General features: G+C 43.2%; 1 protein-coding gene across 1 annotated transcript; it reads left to right on the plus strand.

Moving 5' to 3' along the window:
- The first annotated feature begins 857 nt into the window (after positions 1-857).
- GINM1 (glycosylated integral membrane protein 1) lies at positions 858-21,955 on the plus strand. Its single transcript, XM_056852623.1, has 9 exons — positions 858-986; positions 4,910-4,958; positions 6,754-6,872; positions 7,779-7,875; positions 11,583-11,734; positions 14,841-14,997; positions 18,363-18,493; positions 19,157-19,317; positions 21,853-21,955. The coding sequence occupies exons 1-9, from the start codon at positions 858-860 to the stop codon at positions 21,953-21,955; spliced, it is 1,098 nt and encodes a 365-aa protein (XP_056708601.1).
- Positions 21,956-22,766: the final 811 nt, after the last annotated feature.

Genomic DNA, 22,766 nt, shown 5'->3' on the forward strand with positions numbered 1-22,766 from the left:
TTTTGCCAAGAAAAGGAAACTTTCCCCTCCTTTGCAGAAGAGTCCTTAGCTATGGAGCTGCTAGGACCGCCCAAGAAACTGTGTTAACCCTTTCCCACCTGGGCCATGGAGAAACGTATCCCCTCTGTACTACAAGAGGGCTGGGGGTGGAAGTGGAAGCAATGGAGGGGTTAAAGGGGGCAGGGCCAGAATACGTGGGGGGCGGGTAAGTTCTTAGGCAGGGTGTCCTCATTTCATCCCTGCAGGCGGAGGTAGCAGGAGCCGGCTGTAGAATCCGGCCCCGACCATGCGGAGCAGGCGCAACTCCGGCACGCGGCTGGACGGCTACGCCCGGCTGGTGCAACAGACCATCCTGTGCCACCTGGTGGGCGAGTGTGCCACTGGCTGGATGCCTACCTGCTTGCTGCGTGGGGGGGAGGGGGTCATCTGGGGCAGCTGCCTGCTTGGGGCTCGGTCGGCTAACTTTTAAGTTGATAACTTTGTACGGCCCGCGAACGATATTGAAAATATCCCAATGGCCCTTGGCGGGAAAAAAGGTTCCCCGCCCCTGACCTAGAAGAAAGCACAATCGGGGTCCCAATGCATGGCTTGACGGGCCTTTGCGCGAGCCGAGGAAAGGCCTGGTTCGTTGAGCTAGGCCGCAGCCCAGGCGCCTCTTTGGCTTGACTCTTGCGCGGCCTTCCCCGTCAGCCCCCCCCCCCCCGTCTCCTGCCGCGTCTTCCCCGGTCGTCTCCTCTCCCCCTTCCCCCCCTCAGGCTCCTCCCCCTCCCCCAGGCTCCTCCCCCTCCCGCCCCGCCCCTGCCCGCCGCCCCTAGCTTTGTTGATGTTTCACTTTGAGGTAATTCCTGGCTCCCAAGATGGCGGCGGCGGGGCGGCGCGAAGCCCCCCTGGGGCCGCTGCCGGGCTTCCTTCTCCTGCTGCTGCTGCTGCCCCCTTGCTGGTGTCTTCCGGGGCCGACGGCCGCTTTGCCCCAGGCCGTGAGCCAGGTAGGGGAAGGGGAGGCCCCCGGGGGGCAGGAAGGGCTCCTTGGCCGGCGGAGCGGGACCCGCCCTGAGGGGAGGAGGAGGAGGAGGAGGCCTGTGGGCCGCGCGGGGGCCCCGAGGCCGTGGTCGTGGGCCGTTGGCCCTGGAGGCGCCGCGTCCCCTGGAGTCTGGTGTGAAGGGTGTTTGACGGCGAGGGTTGCGCGCAGGAGGGGCGGTGTGCGGGGGCACCGTGGAGGTGCGCTTTTTAATTATTATTATTTTCCTAAGGGGCCATTTGCTGTTGGTGTCTGTGGAGAACGGCCTCAGAAGTAGCGCCGGGCCTTGTGCCTTTTGGGTAGGCGGCTGTGCGAGGTGGGCGGCGTCTGTGTGCTGTGGCAGGGCGCAGGTTGGCGCGAGGCACTGAATGAATGGCGAGGGCATGCAGACCTTCCCAAAGCGGCTGGCCTGTGCCTGTGGACCGCTGGTTCCCAACCGGGGGTCCGCGGACCCCCAGGGGTCCGCAGGAACTAAATTAAGGTCCACGAAACAAAGTTATAAACCCATAATAAATTAATATTTTCAATTAAAATTTCTCTATTTTATATATATATATATATATATATATATATATATATATATATATATATTCAAATATTATTCTAAGTTTAATGTTTAACTAACAGTTATGATTACAGTTTATTTTCAAATTCCCGGAATTTTTATTTTGAACCTTGGGGTCCCTGCACCGGACAAAAAAGTCCTAGTGGTCCCTGGTCAAAAAAAGGTTGGGAACCACTGCTGTAGACATAGTCGCTTCAGTAATTTATTTGTAAAATGATTTTGATCAGTTGGGACTGAGTGTTTGGCGTCACACAATCTCTTCTGTATGACACTCACACATCTGTTTCTGCATCCAGATCTGTTCTGGTAAGGTAGTAAATGACAGCAGAAGAGCTTCCTGAATGGGAAACGGAGAAGGGCAGGTAGAGAGCTTGTTGATGCGTTACAAGATTTGTGGATGTTGCCCTGAAGTGTTTTATGTTATATTTGTATTAGTTTGAAATTTAAAAGTGCAGCGATCGTTTTGGAGCACCACCATGGGTACAAGCACTGCTTTTAGTCTCCCAGCTAGTACCTATGGAAGTTCTCAAATAGAGCCTCTGTCATGAACAGCTGAAAAGTATGCTCTTATGTTTGATTAATTTGACCCTTGCTTTTGAACAGTGTACATTTTGGGAAACTTTACTGTGTTTAGTACTCCACAATGTAGATGTCTCAAAGGTGCATTTATTAGCCTCATCCATTCTTTGTTTTTCATACTGGTTTTTGAGAATTTAGTTTCACAGGTTGATTGTACAAGACATTGCAACAATTTTCCTTCTCAGAGCCACAAAGTGGGTTTTCTTATAAGTTAAGGAAGGAAGGAATAAGAGTCTGGAGAATTCTTGACATATGCATTCCTGCTTACCTGCTGCACCTGATCTCATCATTATTGCAGAAAAGACAATTGCTTTCAAGAAATACAGTAGAGGAAAACGCTGAGATATTTCCCCTGACTATGCAGAATGCAATCCTTAGAAGGGGAGAAATATAGAATTGGCATGAGAGCTGTAAAGGAAGCCTTTATTCCAGAACAGCCCTTACCAATGTATAAAAATGTTGTTGGCGTGAACATAGGGGGCAAAAGGAACAAACAGCTGTCATGAATTGTTATGGCTGTGGCTTGCCAGGAACCAGAGAAAGGCTTTAAGGCAGTTTGTTTTCCTGCAGAGATACTTGAGTTTGATTCATGGAGGATAGGTCTGCCAATGGCTACTAGCCATGGTGACTAAAGGGAACCTTCACATTCAGAGGCAGTAAACCTCTGGATCCCAGTGCCGGGAGGCAACATCAAAGGAAAGCCTTCGCCTCTATGCCCTGTTGTTGGCCCTCCACAGCCACTGTTTAGCCACTGTGTGAGACAAGATGCTGGATTAGGTGGACCACTGGTCTAATCCAGCAGGTCTGTTCTTATGATTTGGCTAATCATTATAGGAAAAGTCTCTTTTAGGCAAGGCGAGAAGCAGTGGGACCTCAGCCCCCTCTCCCCCGCTTTGCTCCAGATTGAGTAATTCTGCAAACATGCAGCGCCTCCAAGCTGTCTCTCCCACATACCACAAAAGTACGCAAACTGAAGCATGTCTGTGCATATATATAGTTGATCTCACTCCACCAGCCCCTTTTTGCTCAACTCTGTTCTGCCTGGCTTAATATACTACCTAGCTCCTTGTTGGTACGATCCTTGTCAGCAGTTAGTTTACCTGAAGGATAACCTTGAAAGGTGTGATGAACTAGACCAGTGGTCGGCAAACTCATTAGTCAGCAGAGCCAAATATCAACAGTACAATGATTGAGATTTCTTTTGAGAGCCAAATTTCTTAAACTATATAGGTAGGTACACTGTTTATATGTTCAACATTGAACACTGACCTTTTAGGGGAGGGGCCATGGCTCAGCAGTAGAGCAACTGTTTGGCATGCAGAAGGTCCCAGGTTCAATCCCCGGCATCCCCAGTTAAAGGGATTAGGCAAGTAGGTGATGCGAAAGACCTCAGCCTGAGATCCTGCCAGTCTGAGTAGACAATACTGACTTCCGATTCAGTAGAAGGCACCTTTATCTGTTCATGGATCGTTTCCGTTCCCACACCCTGCAACACTTTGACAAGTTTCAGCCCCAAAAATAATTCACCGAGTGCACGGGAGGTTTTGCCTTGGCTTTGCCGCTCCATAGATGCACATCTTCCCCCATTCGCGTCCTCCAAACTCAAAATTAAGCCCCCCTGCAGAGTTTTGAGAATTTGGATGGGGGGAATGAATGGAGAGGCCAGCGCCTTGGAAGGGAAGCGCCAGGGGATGCTGGGCTGCAACAAGCAGTCCCCGCCTGGCCCGGGGGCCGCTGGGCCGCTGCACTCAGCGCCGGTCTGCCCACCGCCACGCTCCCGCCGGGACACCTCCCTCCCCAGCCGCTCCAGGTGCCGCTCGCTCGCTTCGGAGACTCCGAAGCGGACGGCGGGGCAGAAGGCAGCGTCCCCGGCCTGCTCTTCCCTGAGACCCCGCCCTGCCCCGCACCTACCTCGGCCGCAGCCGACTCCCTGCGGCTCCTCGCCCTCCGGCTCCAGGGGGCTTGCTTCCCCAGCCCTTTCTCCGGCCGGCCTGCCCGGGCCGCGACCCCGCACCTCCGCCTCCTGGCGGAGGGCCGCGAGCCAGGGGGGAGCAGAGACGAGGCGACAGCCGCCCGCCCGCTCGCTGGCCGCTCGCTACCTTCACCTGCAGGGAGGAGCCGCAGCGCGCCGCCTCCTCCTCCTCCTCGAGAGCCGCACTCAACCGGCCAAAGAGCCGCATGCGGCTCATGAGCCGCGTTTTGCTGACCCCTGAGCTAGGCGAGTCTCCACCTAGGCTTCCTGAAATGGATTGCTGGCAAATTCTGGCAGCAGGTGCCTTGTTTTCCACACCTCCCTTTCCTCTAGACTAGAAACAGGAAAGCCAGTTGGCATTATTCTGGTAGCTTGATTTGGCCCATGGTCTCCAATTGCTGGGACCTGGATGGCCCAGGCTAGCCTGATCTCGTCAGATCTCAGAAGCTAAGCAGGGTCAGCCCTGGCTAGTATTTGGATGGGAGACCACCAAGGAATACCAGGGTTGCTGAGCAGAGGTAGGCACTGGCAAACCACCTCTGTTAGTCTCTTGCCATGAAAACCCCAAAAAGGGGTTGGCTGCAACTTGACGGCGCTTTACACACACACACACACACGGCACGGTAAAGAGTTCCTTAAGAGAGTTGTGTTAACTGGTAAGAATATTGTGGCACTTGAAAGGCTACCATCTTTTATTTTGGCATGAGCTTTTATGGACTAGCGCCCACTTTGTCATATCTCTCTTTTTTTACTTTCCTGCCCACAATTCTTTTAGAAGTTTATCTTGAAAACTAAGTTGAAAGGACTCCATAGGTCCTTGAAAGGTACCAGGACTTCTGTTTGCAGTAATTTGCTTTTGATGCATTCCTCATACATGATTACTGCTGCACAATTTTTGTGTCCTTTCCAAATAGTTACACAAGGATTTGCAATGTCCCTGAACTGTCAAATATTCCACAGCTGCCCCCATTCACTTTTGGTCCATTAATTCGAGTCAGTCCTTCTTTACATTCATCACAAAGGAAACAATGGGATCTGTTGCAATACTGATGAGAAGGCACAGGGAGTTTTCAAATGAAGGGTGATAAAGAACAACCAGGAAATACTTCCCTCCAGTGATTCAGTAGACATTCTTGGCAAAGCAAGAAATGGTCATTGTGGTGTAAATGTTGTGACTAACAGAGATCCAGTGTGGTACTTGCTGCTTAAGGCAAGAGATTCGGTGTTAACAATCCAGATCCTGGCACATTCGTTTTCCCCTGCCATTCTTGTGGCTTCTCAGTGAAGTGAAAGAGGCTGTGTGTTAGCCATATGTTTGAATTTTGCCAGTTTTTCTAAACATCTTCTGAGCAGAGTTGAGCCAAAGTTGCCCTAATACTAAATGTATTGAAATCATCTGCCCACTGCTACTTGCCCATGAGGTTTTGGAGGCAATGTAAAGAATAACCGTGTAGAAATATCATTGTTTTTGTTGCTTATTTTTAGTAAATTCCCTAGATCTATAAAAAGATTCTCTTTAGGTATAATGCATGGAAATGTGCATTAAGAATGTGTATGCTGGTGGTGTGTGTCCTGTTATCATTTGATTTACTTCCTTGGTCAGGAGGACAAATGGGAAAAAGGAAAGGAGGGTTGAAAGAGGACTTAAGAAGCATGAAGCATAATTTGTGGACTGCTCTTTGTTGGCAGTATCTTTCCGCTTCCCTGAAGATGGGGGCACGTGACATAAGGAGTCCTCAGCATCATGGCTTGTCTGTTAGCTTTTCAGGATGATCAGAATAGCCAGTGATGGAGACGGAATTATGGACTGGGTGGACCATTTGTCTGATGCAACAAGAATATGCATTGATTCCCCCCACCGCATGCCCCAATAGACTCATCAATGCAAAGAGTTCTAAAGACTAGACTTGCACCTCCTTACCTGCAGGCCTGCCCCAATGACATATAAAGCTAAGGAGCAGGGCTCTATTTAAGAACAAAAGGAGCATACTGGTAAGAACTTGTGGCTTACCTCCCTACGGCACACTCTGCCCTTGGAGTTGATTTTTATCCCAGCACTAGCAGAAGTATTGGGAGGTGATAAGCTATGGAGGAGGGTTAAGCACCTCTATGTGTGTCCCTTTTAATCTTTAAAAACCAACCTGCCTCCCCACTTTTATTTGTGATTGGGCAAATGATCCAAGGGATGGTTCTGTCATATCTAGTTTGATGCTACTAAATGAGGGAGTGATGAAGTCGTGTAGCTGTGTTTACGAGCATGTTACACAAGGATACTTCTGAGTAGCTGGGTGTTTTTTTTTTTTACAGCATAGCTTGATTTTACTTTATGTTAATACATTCCTTAATATTCTGAAGACTTTTTAAAAAATACATTTTGAGAGAGAGAGATAGAGAACTTCTCCCCAGTGTAAAGAAAAATTGGTGACTCTTATTATAAATGCAAACAAATGCTTCTATCATACAGATTTATAATAATTGTTATGAAAAAGTGGTTATACTTTGGATTATACTCCTTTGTTAGAGATTGACTTGGGGTAATAAGTAGGTTCTTGTTCTACACCCATCACTTTCAGCCTTAAAGCAAGAATGTAGCTTATGTGCTGAGCGACTTCTGTACAGAGGAATCTGGGGCACTTTTCTTTCCTTCACAGCTCTTTCTTCTCTTTACCATCTTGCAGGAAAGCATCAAGATTAACATTACTATGTCCCAGAGCAATGGGGACCAACAGGAAGGACAGGTATGTCTGTCTTGCTATACTTGCCATAGGGTGGTCAGAGCATTGACTAGGAACAGGGAGACCCAACTGCAAATTCCTGCTTAGTCACTGCTTAGTCATGAAACTCATTGGATGACCTCTGGCCACTCCCACTTTCTCAGCCTCAGCAACCTCACAGGAGTGTTGCGAAGATGAAGGAGAGAGAAGGGAAGAATGCCGACACCATCCTGAGCTCTTTGTAAGAAGGGTGGGATAAAAATGGAGCCTTTCCCCCTTTTTTAAATTGTGATCCATCAGTAAAAATTGTACACATGTATGATTTTAAGACCACTGTAAATTTACCAAGCACTTTACAAGATTGCATGAATAGGCCAGGGGACAATTCCTTCCAGCAAATAACCTGCTTTCCCCCAAACTAGTAGGGTTTAAAAAAAAAATTATGAGCAAAGTTACAAGCGTATTTACCTTCAGTGTCCTGAAAGTTAAGTGACTATTCCAACCTTAAAGATGATAACTGAGGCTGCCAGAGCTGGAATATGAACTGAGATGCAGCCCCTCTAGTGCTTTGTCCACTTGAATCCCCTGCCTCTTGTACAGGTTTTAGAGTTGTACTGGCCTACATTATTTTCACAGAAGAATCTCGAAGTTTCATGGGGTATGTTCTTAGAGTGCAGCCCACAAACATTAAAATTGCTGGGCGTTTAGACATTGATTTCCGTGTGACAAGGATTTCAACCTTTAAATGAATTAATCTTTCTGGTTATTTTTGTGGTGTAGAAATTTTTTTTAATCGATTAAAAGTTTAGTTTTTTTAATTTATGCCCAATCATTGCCATTATGACTTATTTAGATTAAACAACCCTCCCCACCTCGTGTTGGCAAATGTGTGCTTTTTAATGTATGTATGCTTCCTGTTATTTTCTTTAGGTTGTCCTTAATATCACCTATGTTAACAGCCAAGTGTATGTAAATGACATTCCGCTAAAGAGTGGGGTTACCAGGATAACGTGCCAGACTTTAATACGTGAGTATCGCTTTATTCTTTATCTGAGCTGAGGGCTTGCATGTGAGCCACTACTAATGAAAATGCTGTAATGAATAAGTGGCATTGTACTCTTTGCACATCTAATGCTAGTGTGCTGTAGTTAAAATAACGGACAGCACAGTCCTGAGAAGAGTTACTGAGTCTAAGCCCATTGATTTCAGTGGGTTTAGACTGGAGTAACTCTGCATAGGATTGTAGTCAAAGAGCCTCATGGTACCTTAAAGACGAACAAATTTATTGTGGCTTGAGCTTTCATGAGAGAGTCTACTGTGTCAGATATTTCTGATGCAGTGGACTCTGTCTCACAAAAGCTTATGACACAACAAGTTCATTAGTCTGTAAGGTTCCACAAAGCTCCCTGTCCGTTTCAAAAGTCAAGTATATTTAAAATTGATGAAGGACAAAATCAGATCTCCTCGCTAGTTACTATCTCACTGTACTTATGTGTTCTGTTTGGGGGGTGGGGGACACGAACACAAACTGAGATCAGATTCTGACCTCATGAAAGCCGCTCTGTTTGTTTGTGGAAGGCAAGGAATTTGCGCAACAGACCGGGCAGTCTAAATTCAAGGATGTGACTCCACCCTGATAAGGCTTGTCTGCCTCCTCTCTTAAGCCCAATAATGGAAAAATTAATATTGCGTCTATGATAAGAAAGAAACTACTGTTTTCTGTTGTACAGAAACACTGTGATTTGGGGATAGACAGAGTGTCCTACGTAATTAATAAGGTCAGAACAATTACTTGCCATTGATCCTTCCTCCCTCCCTCCCTCCCTCCCTCCCCCCCGCCCCCCGCTGGTTATGGCCAGGCTCAAGGTTAGCTTCTGAGATTATCTGTTCTTCATGATCAACTTTTGTGCTAAGGGCATGCTAATGAGTTTTTAAAATTGGCTTTTGAAAGCCTAAAACATATATTAATTAATTGCTAAGCACAATTGTGTTTAGGGAGGCCATCAGTTGCTCAACATGGGTTGATGCAAGTATGCTTTATAACATGAGTGTAGATTGTAAAGGCTCCAGTCCTAACCATACTTCTAAGAACTCAGTAGGATGTACATCCATCTTTGGGCCTAGGCTCTAAGTGTGTTTCGTTCAGGTGCAATCAGTACAATCAGAAGGCATCATGGTATTGATGTAATGTGGGGGGAGGTGCATTATTTGGGATTTTATGTTAGTATTTTAGATATTCTGTATGTTTTAAATTATGATTTCTAAGCCTTTTTGAGCAGAGGGGAGATATAATGATTTAAACCAATAAATGTAAGGCACAGCTCTTTGCTTTTGTTGGCTTTGCCTTCAAGTTTATGTGACAAGGTTCTGAGACCTTCTGATAGTGGGCATGATGTCACTCCCTAAAAGGTGTGAAGTGTCATGTCCACGAGCAGACAGCCATTATGCCTAAATGGAGGAAGGTTTGGGAAGGAGAAGGTAGACTGTAGAAATTTCCTATCCTTGCAACAACAGCAGCAAAAAAAAAAAAAGGAAAAAGAAAAAAGAGAGGGGGGGAAAGATTTGGGATAACCTCCCTGCCCGCTTCTCCCAAATTGAGAGGGGCTGAGAGTTGCACACGTGCACATGCCCTTATGCTAACAGGGAATGTCCCTGGCAGTATGCTGGTGCTAGCCCTCAGCCAGCTGCGGTGGGCAGTTGAATTAAAACAGTTAGCTGTTTCTTACTTCCCATCAGCCTTGGGCTTAAGGGAGGAGCAAAAGGCATTGGCTTCAAGTAAAATCCTAAACACTAGAAATCCCCCTCCCCTCCCTTTAGGAAAACTGTTGCTTCTTAAACAATCCTGGGGTGGGGAAGCATCTCTAAAAGTATGCATACCTTTGAGTCTACTTTCCACCCTAATTTTGCAGCCTAAGGATTCCCGGGATCTGGGCTTGGAAGATGTGCTTCTTCTGAGACCAGTCCCCCCCCCCCCATTATGTTTAATAATGGTTTTGCAAACTAGTAATACAGGCCATTACCTAAGAAAGTGGAGACTTTATTGGAGATTGTCCTGCATATTGTTCACAGTGTGTTAGTTAACACCACCTTACCAGTTTTGTCATCTGTACAATGAGAGTACAGGTATTTTCTAACAACATCTATACAGCTGTAATGAAAACTCATTGAACAATATGGAGGATTCTCGCTAACTGCTCACACTGCTGCAGACCTGTGTATTTTTTTTGCTCATTTCTAGAAAAAAATAATCAAATTCTACATTGAGGTAACTTGAATTCTGTGCTAGAAACAGTAAATCACTTGCATAGTTTATGCAAATTAGGGAAATGTGTATCCATCTTTATTTTGCCTAATTTCTTCTGGTCATGAATCACAGAATCATAGAGTTAGAAGTGACCACCAGGGCCATCTAGCCCAACCTCCTGCACACTGCAGGAAATTCACAACTACACAACTACCTCCCCCCAACACCCCAGTGACCCCTACTCCATGCCCAGAAGATGGCAAAAAAACCCTCTCCAGGATCCCTGGCCAATCTGGCCTGGAGGAAAATTGCTTCTTGGACTCAGAGTGGTGATTGGCATTATCCTGGGCATGTAAGAAAGGGACATGGGAGCCAAGCACTGATGCAACCCTTCCTGCCCTCCCTCTCATGATCTGCCTAAGAAGAAGAGCAATGAGCAATTCAGGGAGTTGCTTCTATTGGCCATCTGACGGGAGTGCTTTGATTGTGGGATCCTGCATGGCAGGGGGAGGGTTGGGGTCACTGGGGATGTGGGGGGAGGTAGTTGTTAATTTCCTGCATTGTGCAGGGGGTTGGACTAGAGGACCCTGGTAGTCCCTTCCAACTCTGATTCTAGGGTACTGAAGCCTGTCCCCTTGTCCACTGGAAATCCTGTTCATCTCTTCGTTTAACTTCCAAGGCATTGCTCACAGGCTTTCAGGGCTAGACGCTTTCTTTTAAGTCAGAGCTCATAGTGCCATCTTAAGCAGAGCTACAACCTTCTATGTCCTTAGAAGTCAATGGACTTCGAAGGTTGTAACTGTGCTTAGGATGGCACTATCAGGGTGTTAATTCTGAACCTGCTTGCAGAATAAAGACAGTTCTGCTACTGAAATGTAAGTGCTTGTAGGAGGAGGGGAAAGGCAGAAATCATGTTGGCTATTGCTTCCCTTCCATACTGTACTATCTGGTAATGGTATTTGGGAGCCACCAGTTTAAAATGCCAGCAAAATTTGTCAAACTAAGGGTGTTTTAAAATGGCCAGTTTTCTTGATACTTCAGCACATTTTCTCCCTCCCAGAAGCATTTCCACCAGAGGACTGTGTGCAGGAGCTATTGCCTTCTGCAGTTCAGGTTTTTTGTTTGTTTGTTTTTGACTCAGCCTTACCGTTTTGTTGACTTTGGTGAACTTCCATCCCAGCTCTGTTCATGGCTGCTTAAAGCCACAGCACCTACAATGGTGGAAACGAGTATGCAATGCTGAATTGAATTGTTGCACCCCCATTGGGATAAGGAAGGCTTCTGGAATTTCCATTTGAGTTTTGGTATTCTTGTTTGCACCCTCTTGTCTCTTGAACCTGGTAATGAGTAATTCTACCCCCACACTATTCTGTAGAGTGGGTCAGGATCCCATCTGCAAGGCATAAGTCACAGTTTTATATGTAACTTGTATTTGGAGATTATGCCTTTCTGCATGACCGCTCTGTGATATGCAATTTTATTGTTGATAGTGGAGAGTGGGAATGCCGACAGCCTACTGAATCAGAAGCGATTAGGAATTGTTAGTGTTCGCATTATGATCCATGAGTGGCCATTGGCATCCAGTTCCAACTTGCAGTTGATTGTCATTCAGGAAGAAGTGACAGAAATTGATGGAAAGCAGGTGAATATTTCTTTAAATGACTTTATTTGCTGGCATGTTTGTAAATCCCCGTGAATATATTTATGCTCCAGCATGGGTATGTAGCACACCCTGTACCACCAAACCATCCGACGTGCCTATTTTCCTGCTCCGAGGGTGGCATGTGCAGTTCTCCCCTCCTCCATGACAAGCAGGTGAGAGGCAAGCAACTGGCCCATGATGAGTTCCACAGGGAGTGGCTTCCCCTTAGGTCTCACCAGGGTTATGCTTCAACAAACATAGCAAGTACAGTCAGGCTGCTGTCTGCAACTCAGACTACTACACGTCCTCTTTGTTCAACAGATGTGGTTCCTGAATTTGTGATTGCATTGCTTCATAATAATTACTGCAAGCCTTTCTGCAAGTGCATGCCCTCCAAGGATGAAAAATATGGGTGTTCAGAAGCACGTGGCTCTTGTGTATGACATCTTGCTTTCACTCAGAGATTTTTAAAAAATCCTTTTTGTCCCTATATTTGCCTATTGTTATAAACTATTCATCTGCTAAATCCTTTTTAGTAACGATTTGGATACAGTACATTCTCATTCTTGATTTAAGGCCTATTTGCAAAGTTATTCTTAATAAGCCATGAAGGATCAATCCCAGTGGGAAAAGAGTTATATACTTGCCAGTAGGTCAGTAGATATATATATATACTACCCAAATAAGGTAGTTTTACCTCGTGTTGTGGGAAAATTCCCATATGTAGAGTCTCTTGTCAGTTCATTCTCTTCCAGAATTGAGCTGACACTGAACATAGGGAGGGTGGCGAGAGAAGGCCATAAAATCATGGCTTGAAATAAGTCTATTTTTCTCCCCCCACCTCTTTTTTTATTTTGTAACATCCAGCCTAATGAAAAAGTCTGGAGAACTTAAAAGCTAGCACACTGTTCTGTGTCTTTTTGTATACTTTGGAAATACCTGAATTCAACCAAGAGGGATGTGTCATCTGGAATATTGTAGTAATACCACAGATTTCAACAGAAATTTACCTTCCCTTCCTAAGGCAATAGAATTATTGGGTCCTATTAAGTGCATATGGGCTACATTCAGATGTTGCCACAAACCCTTGCTTGTTCATGGCAGGTATGAATATGGCTTTGTTGGTCATGCTTATGCACTCCCTCCATCTTCTCCCTTTCCTTTTCATATGCTGAGAGCTACTGACAGCTTCCTAGTTTGGGTAAATTTCAGTCAAATTCCAGTTTGTTGTATATTGTCTAAATGCAGGTACTTGGGCAAGATCCCTGGTTAGAATACCACTTTTGTGGGGAAGATAATTAATCTGCCTGGGCACCTTTATTTGGGCATCAGGGCACACTGGATTCCTGGCTAAGAGACTTAAATTGTCTTTCACAAGGAGGAAAATGGAATAAGGTAGCAAAAAAGAACAGTAAGCAAACTGTTTATGCTCATCACTAATACTGGCTTCCTAACAGTCTACTTGTAATTACTCCGCACTGCATTTCTAAACCTATTGTATGAAACAGTGTGGGTATTGAAAATAGCACAGTGCAGAATTACTGTATGACAGTTAGCTGTGAGTTCTCATGCTGGTATTTAGAAAAGATACAGTTCATTATGAACAAATCACAAAGCATCAAAATGGTTTGGCAGAACGACAGGCTCTGTCACTTCTATAGAATTAATGATTTAATAAGTGCTTTGTGGGGGGAAATATCTGTGCCATCTATGAGATGGGTTGGTATCAGCTATTTTTTATGGTTTCTTGATTCATTGGTCACTTTCTATAGTACAGAGATGGATTTCACAACAGAGTCTGACTACAGCTGGGAAAGGGTATATACTAAATGTGAAATATAATGAAATATAATGAAATTACTATCACTATTAGTTTAATGCCATGTGAACAATGCTGTTTCCATTGTGAAAAGTGTTTGCTTTTCATACTGATCCAAAATCCAAATCCAAAAACAAACCATAATCCATATAATGCTGCTTATTAGTACCAACCAAAAAGACACAAAACAGCATGCAAGCTTAGGCTGGATGTTGCAAAATAAAAAAGAGGTGGTGGTGGTGAGAAAAATAGGTGTTTGGAGCCACGATTTTGAGGTTTTTCTGGCCAGCATTCCTGTTCTTAATGCCAGTGGGTAAAGTAGATATATGAGGTGCGTTTGGAGTCAGGTTGCACCTAGTTCCACGTGAGTCAGAAAAAACGGCATCTGGCCATTGAAATTACAAAGGCTAGCAATTTTCCTTGTATGTCTTTGACATCAAGTGAGCTTCATAGTTCTCTTGTAAATCTGAAACAAATGAATTACTTGGTACTCATTGTATTAACTATTTTGGAGATAAATTTAAGGTAGTGTATGAGATGTAAAGCCAATCTAAGCCAAATAGGGTATTTTACCTGATGATGTGGGTAAATTCACATATGCACAGTCTCTTGCTAGTTCATTCTCTTCTAGCATTGAGTACAGGGATAGAGAGAAAAAGCCTTAAAATCATGGCCTGAAACATGTTTTTCTGCCCCTATGTCTTCTTTTTTTGTTTTGTTTTTTGTAAGATCCAGCCTGACAAAGGTTGAGTATTCCTTATCTGAAATGCTTGGGATCAGAAGTGTTTCGGATTTTGGAATATTTGCACATAATGACATATCTTGGGGATGGGACCCAAGTCTAAACACGAAATTCATTTATGTTTTATGCACATCTTATGCACACCTGAAGGTAATTTATACAATATTTTAAATAAGTTTGTGCATGAAACAAAGTTTGTGAACATGGAACCATCAGAAAGCAAAGGTGTCACTATCTCACCAGAAGTTTTGGATTTTGGAGCATTTTGGACATCGGATTTTTGAATAAGAGATACTCAGCCTGTAATGAGTTCTTGAGAGCTGTTTTACGTTACTTTGTGGTTTGAGTAATCTTCATTCCAGGTAGCACAACTCACAGATTAATTATGTAATTTTAGCCTGTGAGCTGTTGTAAATTGCATCATGAAATTGCAAGCCACACATCTCATAAAGACTCAACAATCGAGTGGCAGATGAGAGTCATTTTGAGGGCGAAATGGCATAAAAACGTTTAAAATCAATACTCTTTGTTTAACTCTTTTGCAGGTTCAGCAAGAGGAAGTGACTGAAATTGACATATTAGTGAAGGATTTAAGAGTGCTTAGGCACTCAAATTATACAGTTCCTTTGAAGGAAAGCATGCTGTATTCCATCCCTAGGGACAATGATGTCTTATTCACACTTCCTAACATTGCAAGAAAAGGTACATGATATTGTTTGGTTCTGCTGTTTTCACTTTGGTTTTCCATTTTTAAGATGTTCTGTAATTCCTATTTTATTTTTTGTTCTTTCTTTATGCAGCTTTTAAAGTATCATTTGCTGTTTTGTTTTATAATTTTATCTTATGGTGTTGGTTTAAGTAGCTTATGCTGCTTGAATGGTGGGAAAACTTGTGTTTTAAATAAACATTGCCGTTATGTGGATTCTGAACAGTATTATAGGAATAGTAAAAGAGGGAATAGTTAAAAGCAGTACCTTGAATTGAGCCATGAAACTCACCGACAACCAATGCAGTATTGGTTGAACATGCATCCATCTTCCTGTGCCAATTAAAGGGTGGGTAATAATATTCTGTACCAGCTGAAGCTTCCAAGTTGTCTGTAAGGACAGCGTCACTCAGATTCTGAAATAATATATTGAAAAGGCTAATTTCCCTCTACCAGGCCTGCCTTGCCTGTAGTGATCCAATAATTTCCTGACTTGTCTTGCTGACAACTTCCTATTCCAGAAAGTGGACAGGGAAACAAGGGGATCTGCTATCTTAGACTTGATCCACACCAACAGGGAAGAACTGGTCGATGAGGTTAAAGTAGTAGGCACCCTGGGTAGTAGTGACCACTTACTCTTGGAATTTACAATCTTGGGGAAAGGAAAACCTGTAGGTAGTCAGACATATAGGTTGGACTTTAAAAGAGCAAATTTTAACAAACTTACACTTATGCTAGGTAGAATCTCATGGTCAGAAATACTTAAGGAAAAGGGAGTTCAAGAAGGGTGGGCATTACTTAAAAATAAAATACTGAAGGCGCAATCCCAAACCATTCCTATGAGAAAGAAAAATGGGAGGGGCCTAAAGAGGCCAGGGTGGCTCCATAAACAGCTTTTTAAAGAGTTGAGAAATAAAAAAGACTCATTTAGGAAGTGGAAAGAGGGCCTTATAACCAAAGAGGAATATAAACAAATAAATAGTGCTTGTAGGGAGAGTGTTAGGAAAGCTAAAGCTCAGTATGAACTTAGGCTAGCGAGAGATGCTAAAGGCAACAAAAAAGGGTTCTTTTTCCTGTGTACAGAGTAAGAGTAAGAACAAGGACAAGATAAGCCCATTGCGTGGACCGGAAAGTGAAATTGTAACAGGAGATGAAGAGAGGGCAGAACTCCTCAATTCCTACTTTTCCTCAGTCTTTTCTCGTGAGGGAAGTGGTGCTCAACATGGCATAAACAGAACATGTGATAAGGGAAGGGATTTGCAGACTAGAATTGGCATTGAGGTAGTGCACAAACACCTGGTTTCTTTAAATGAAATCCTCTGGGCCAGATGAATTGCACCCAAGGGTACTCAAAGAACTTGCAGATGTAATTTCGGAAACTCTGTCCATTATTTTTAAAAAGTCTTGGCAAACAGGTGAGGTGCCAGAAGATTGGAAGCGGGCAAATGTTGTCCCCATCTTCAAGAAGGGGAAAAAGGAGGATCCAGGTAACTACCGACCCATCAGCTTGACTTCTATACCAGGAAAAGTGTTTGAACAAATCATCAAACAGTCAGTCCTTGAACATTTAGAAAGGATGGATTTGATCACTAAGAGCCAGCACGGGTTACTCAAGAATAAGTCATGTCAGACTAATCTTATCTCCTTTTTTGAGAAAGTTACTACCTTGCTGGATCAGGGGAATGCTGTAGACATAGTTTATCTAGATTTCAGTAAGGCTTTTGATAAGGTTCCACATAGTATTCTAGTTGACAAATTGGGAAAATGTGGGTTAGATCCTATTATTGTTAGGTGGATCTGCAATTGGTTGACAGATCGTACCCAAAGAGTGCTAGTTAATGGTTCCTCATCCACTTGGAGAGAAGTGACTAGTGGAGTTCCTCAGGGATCTGTGCTGGGCCCTGTGTTGTTCAACATCTTTATAAATGATTTGGATGAAGGAATAGAGGGGATGCTTATTAAATTTGCAGATGATACTAAATTGGGAGGGGTAGCAAATACAGTAGAAAACAGAGCCAAGGTGCAGGATGATCTTGACAGGCTGGAGAAATGGGCTAGAACTAATAAAATGCACTTCAACAAAGACAAATGTAAAGTTCTTAATTTAGGTAGGAAAAATCAAATGCATAATTATAGGATGGGGGAGACTTGTTTGAGCAGTAGTGTGTGTGAAAAGGATCTTGGGGTCTTAGACCAAACACTGAACATGAGTCAGCAGTGTGATGCGGTAACTAAAAAGGCAAATGCTGTCTTGGGCTGCATCAACAGAAGTATAGTGTCCAGATCATGTGAAGTGATGGCATCGCTTTACTCCGCTCTGGTTAGAGTACTGTGTTCAGTTTTGGGCACCACAATTTAAGAAAGATGTAGACAAGCTGGAACGTGTCCAGAGGAGGGCAACAAAGATGGTGAGGGGTCTGGAGACCAAGTCCTATGAGGAAAAGTTGAAGGAGCTGGGTATGTTTAGCCTGAAGAGGAGAAAACTGAGAGGGCATATGATAACCATGTTCAGTTACTTGAAAGGCTGTCATATAGAGAAGGGTGCCGAGTTGTTTTCTGTTGCCCAAGAAGGTCGGACCAGAACCAACAGGTTGAAATTAAATCAAAAGAGTTTCCGTCTAGACATTAGGAAGAATTTTCTAACAGTTAGCCGTTCCTCAGTGGAACAGGCTTCCTCGGGAGGTGGTAAGTTCTCCTTCCCTGGGTTTTTAAGAAGAGGTTAGATGGCCATCTGTCAGCAATGCTGATTCTGTGACCTTAGGCAGATGTTGAGAGGGAGGGCATCTTGGCCATCTTCTGGTCACTAGGGGTGTGTGTGGGGGGGAGGTAGTTGTGAATTTCCTGCATTGTGCAGGGGGTTGGACTTGATGGCCCTGGTGGTCCCTTCCAACTCTATGATTCTATGATTCTATCTATTCATTTGAGCTGGGCTGAGCAAAGAGATGAATCTCTAGAATCACAAGTTTTAAAAATTATTTTTAATATAATTCAAGAAACAGAGGGATATGCAGTGCTCCATTTGAGAGCTACTACTTCTCTTTGTCTCTTTCTGTTTGTGCACTGGCATAAAACAGTGTAGCTATAGTGTCTACTGTCCAGTCTCTTATTCCCATGTTAAACGATAAGCCTTTTGAAACTTCACACTGGCATCATATTGCTAGTGTCACACTCAGCTTTTTATTGTGCGCTTTTCTTGTAAAATAAAACACATGTACTGAAACATTTTCAAACATAGCATTGCTTTATTATTTTGTCCTCAGTCTGCTTCTTGCTCTCTAGGAGCGATGGTGTAGTAAAATAAATACATCAGAAGCAGTCTATCTGTTAAGCTAAATTGTTCCTTATATTTTTGTGTAAGTAGATGTTGAAAGTCCACTGCAAACAACTAGTCACTATCTTCTCAGGCAAGTAGAAACCACAGTAGATGAAGAGACATTGCCTGGCAAATTACCAGAAACTCCTCTCAGAACAGATCCTACATCATCTTACAAGGTACAACTTAAACCTTTACAGCAGCTGTCATTGTGGAAGACACTGGGGGGGAGATTCACATTTGAATCATTGTTTGAAGGGAAGGCATCTGAGGAGCTGTGTCCAATACAGGTGACAAAGAATGAAGTTTTCAAGCTAACAAATTGCAAGTTGACAAGTCACTTGGGTCAGGTGGCATGAATCTAAATCTGTGCAGCTGTAGTGAACAAGACAAATTCTGTGGTGAGGACTGTTACGGGAATGAAAGTAAAACTGCCAAAATATAAGTGTAATTCTGTTGGGAGCATTGTGTACCATTCTGGTTTGTTCATCTCAGAAGGATATTGTGATGCAGGAGGTTCAGGGAAGCACAGCTAAAATTATTGTCAGTGCTCCTTTCCTATAAAGAAAGGCAGAGTGAGGAGTTTTATTAAGAGACAAAGCAGGGAGAAACATGATGCAGCAAGGTGGGGAAATTTCTACCAGTTCCCCCATGCCATTCTACTCCCAAGGGCTTCCTGTCCCTTAGGAACATCTTTTCAGGGGGGAGGTATTTAAGTGGTGTGTGGTAAAATTCTCTCTGTGAATTCACCCCATTCACAAATCTGTAAGATCTAAACCACTGCCTTTATGTTTTGTGCACTGGTTGGCAGAGCATTCATATGCATTGTTCAACATTTGCAGGTGATGTGTCAGTGGGTGGAGGACTTGAGAAAAGAGCTTTGCAAGTTCTGGCTTCGGTCATTTCCTGTATTCTTTAATTTGATGGAGGTCATTGTGGTTGGAGTTATAGGAGCAGCTTTAATAATAAAAGCCTTAAAAGTGCTTTGCCCATGTGAGCCCAAGTAAGTGCTATTTATACATCATCCTATAAAGGTAAGCTGTTATCTTAGCAAGTCTTTACATTAATGTTTTACCTTTTCCCCTCCCTGCTTATAATTGCATAATGTTCAGTCAAATTTCACACAATATACTGTTGAACCTCTTAAGAAGTGCTCTTTAGGAATTAAAACTTCTACACATATATCACACCAGCCTAGTAATAAGTGTATCCCCAAGTTCTAGGTTTTTCCCTGTGCCAGTGGTATGACTGAATGACCACAAGAACCAATACAGTTTTCCTTGATTCTAGCATCTTTAGTCAACAACTTGATCTACTAAGGGCTTATTTTGAGGATGACAAGACATATCTGCCCAAGCTATCAGTCAGCCTTCTGTTCTAGTACCCATCTCTGCATCCTCACATTTTCTTCCATCTGCATCATCAACTGGGGAGGAACTTGGGTTGGTAAATTCAAGACCATATCCAAAAATAACGGACATAGATCTATTTAATCCCCCTTCAAGTTGCTGTCAGTAGAAAAGCTGAGAGGCTGTTAAAATGAAAAACACAACCAATCTTAAATGACAGACATCCATGTTTTGATGATAACTTGTTTCTGGGGCACTTAATATCAGAGGCCCGAATATGGCAAACATCTCTCCTAATTCCTGGTTCCAGTATTTTGTAGAAATATTCCAGGAGGATAGATTAGATGGGAGTGAGATGCTACCCTCCCTTCCAGCTGATACTCCAGAATGGTCACCTGTCTCTCCTGAAGAAATAAGTGAGTTAATTCTTCACCAAAAACCAAGGAAAGCCCCAGGCCCAGATGTACTAGCCTCAGAAGTACTTAAAGCAGATCCCAATTGGTGGGCACCCTTATTGGCTCAACTGTTCACTTGGGTGGATAGATCTGGCATTATGCCAGAGGCATGGACCAGAATTATATTGGTTCCCATTCACAAAAAGGGAGACCACACAATTCCATCGAACTTTAGACCAATCAGTCTCCTTTCGATCATAGGGAAACTTATCCCAAAATAAGTTCCATTTCAAGGAACTTATTATGGGATAAGTTAACAAGTATGAACATTGACAAGAGATTACTAACTTTAATCAGAAGGCTGTACTCTTAACACAAATCAAGTGTACACCCATGGGTAAACTAACTCCAAAAATTTACTTCAACAAAGGAGTTAAGCAAGGCTGTATCCTGGCCCCATATCTATTCAACCTCTTCCTAAATGATTTAGATGTTTCTCTAAAAGAGGTTGACGGCCACTGCCCTAAACACAGCTCTGTACACACTCCGCTGCTGCTTTATGCTGATGACCCAGTTCTATTGTCATGCTCAAGGATTGGCCTAAAGAGGTTATCAAATTGATGCCATGAGTACTGTACTGCCAATGGTCTGGTGTGGAACTACGCAAAATGTAAAGTACTGGTATTTTCAAAGTCCTGGAAATCACTTAAATGGATAATTAATGGCAATCTACTTGAGCAGGTTAAATACTTTAAATATCTAGGAATTTTCTATCATTACAATGCATCTTGGAAAATTCACTATCAATTTGCAGTTAAATCAGCAGAAATTAGTTCATCAGCAATTACTCACTTTTTCAGTAGAGGCAATCAATACATCCCTGCTGCCCTTATGGTTTATAATGCCAAAGTTAATGCACAATTACTGAATGGTATACCCACCTGGATCAGAGCACTAGAATATCCCCTGGAACGCACTCAAATTAAATTTCTCAGGAAAATAATGGGCATGCCCTGCTGTGTGCCATATGCGGCACTGTGTTTGGAAACAGGCCAAATACTACTTGAAACCAGAATGTGGCTTACTACCTTTAAATTCTGGCTATGCCTCCACTTTAAGCCAGACTCTTCTCCTCTCGTTCACCATATGCTCATGGAGTGGTATGCATCCAATTGGCTCTCACACATTGAAAGCAAAATCAAATCTATTGGCCTGAATTTTGATTCCCTACTCATGCTCTCTGACGTAGCTTTCCAGATGATAAAACACACTTTTAGACACAGGCCTTCAGGATCTATATAGGGCTGCTAATAAATCCTGCTCGCACTAAATTTAAGGATACCTTTTGATGTTTACCACCCTTCCCCATATCTCTCATATATATGATCCATCTCCCTAGCTAGATGTAATGTTTTGCCACCTGTGTTACTCAATGGGAGATTTAACAAAATCCCTCAGTCAGACAGACTGTGGCAGTAATTGTTGAAACAGTTGTCCATGTTTTATTTTATTGTAGTTTCTATTCAGAAATTCATAAGGAACTACTGAGCCCTTTGCCTACATGTAGACTGAATGCCTCCGATTCCAGTAATGCTTCCTTTCTTTTGAATAATTGTGCGCCCTGTTCTGGAGAAGGTAGCGCAATTTTTAAAGATTGCTATAGAACACCGCAAATTATTTAAACAGACGGATGTGAGCCCACAACACTATCTTATGCAAGTGTCTTTTAACCGTATGTACAGTGATTTTATGCCAATAAAGGATATGACTGATAACTTGTTTTTTTTTTCCTAGGGGAGTCCTCCATCTTGATTTCAACGTTATACCTGTGGTTGCAATCAGCTTGGTTCCAGACATGCCAGAGAAAAAAGACAGTACAGAGGAAAAATGTATTTAAAAATGTTCACTTTCAAGTATTTGTATGTTTGACCTAGTATTTGGCATGATGCTTAATATATAGTATAATGCTAACTTAAGAAAAGGCTGCGGAATATCAGTGTTTTAAGGGACACCTAATATTGAGGCCCGAAGGAGTTCAGCCATCCTAATGTCTTTTCTCTCTCTCCCTCTCACACACAAAAAGCCCAGCAGGTTCCGTATAGAATGGCTGCAGTAAATTCTAACTTCTATGAAGTAATTTTTCAATATACAGTTTAATCAGCCCAAGCACACTGGCTGTATAAACCTGCCATACTAATCCAAATAGCCTCACCCTGCCAATATTTTTTACAGATACTACTAGGGCATGTTTCCAAGTAAGTATGACGGTTACAGCTTTAAGCTCTACATGGTAATGAAAATGAGTCTAAGCTTATTAGACCCTATTAACATGGAATGGAATTCTGTGAGGGGGATTGTACACATTTGTAACAGAAACAAAGCTAGTTTAAGCTGGATATCCTTAAGTGTGCCTTGGGGGAGAAATGGTGGGGAGGAGCTTCTGTTTTGCTCTTACGATAAATAGGCTGTTGGTGTAATGCTTTTACTGTACAAAGGGCAACCTCACATTACAAGCACTTTATTTGGTCCGTAAAAGCAAGGCCTCCTAAAAGGTGTAAGCACTTTTAAAACTGTGTTTCTTGAAGCTGCAGTACAGTGTAAATTTTTCAAAGAGCACAAATGCCTTTAATATGGTAATTTACAAAGCAGTTTTCCAGACAAATTTGTATGATCACAACTTTTCAATAAATCTTTACATGTTGAGAGAA

Source organism: Euleptes europaea, chromosome 7 (assembly GCF_029931775.1).
Source record: "Euleptes europaea isolate rEulEur1 chromosome 7, rEulEur1.hap1, whole genome shotgun sequence".
In the NCBI taxonomy this organism is placed as follows: Eukaryota; Metazoa; Chordata; class Lepidosauria; order Squamata; family Sphaerodactylidae; genus Euleptes; species Euleptes europaea.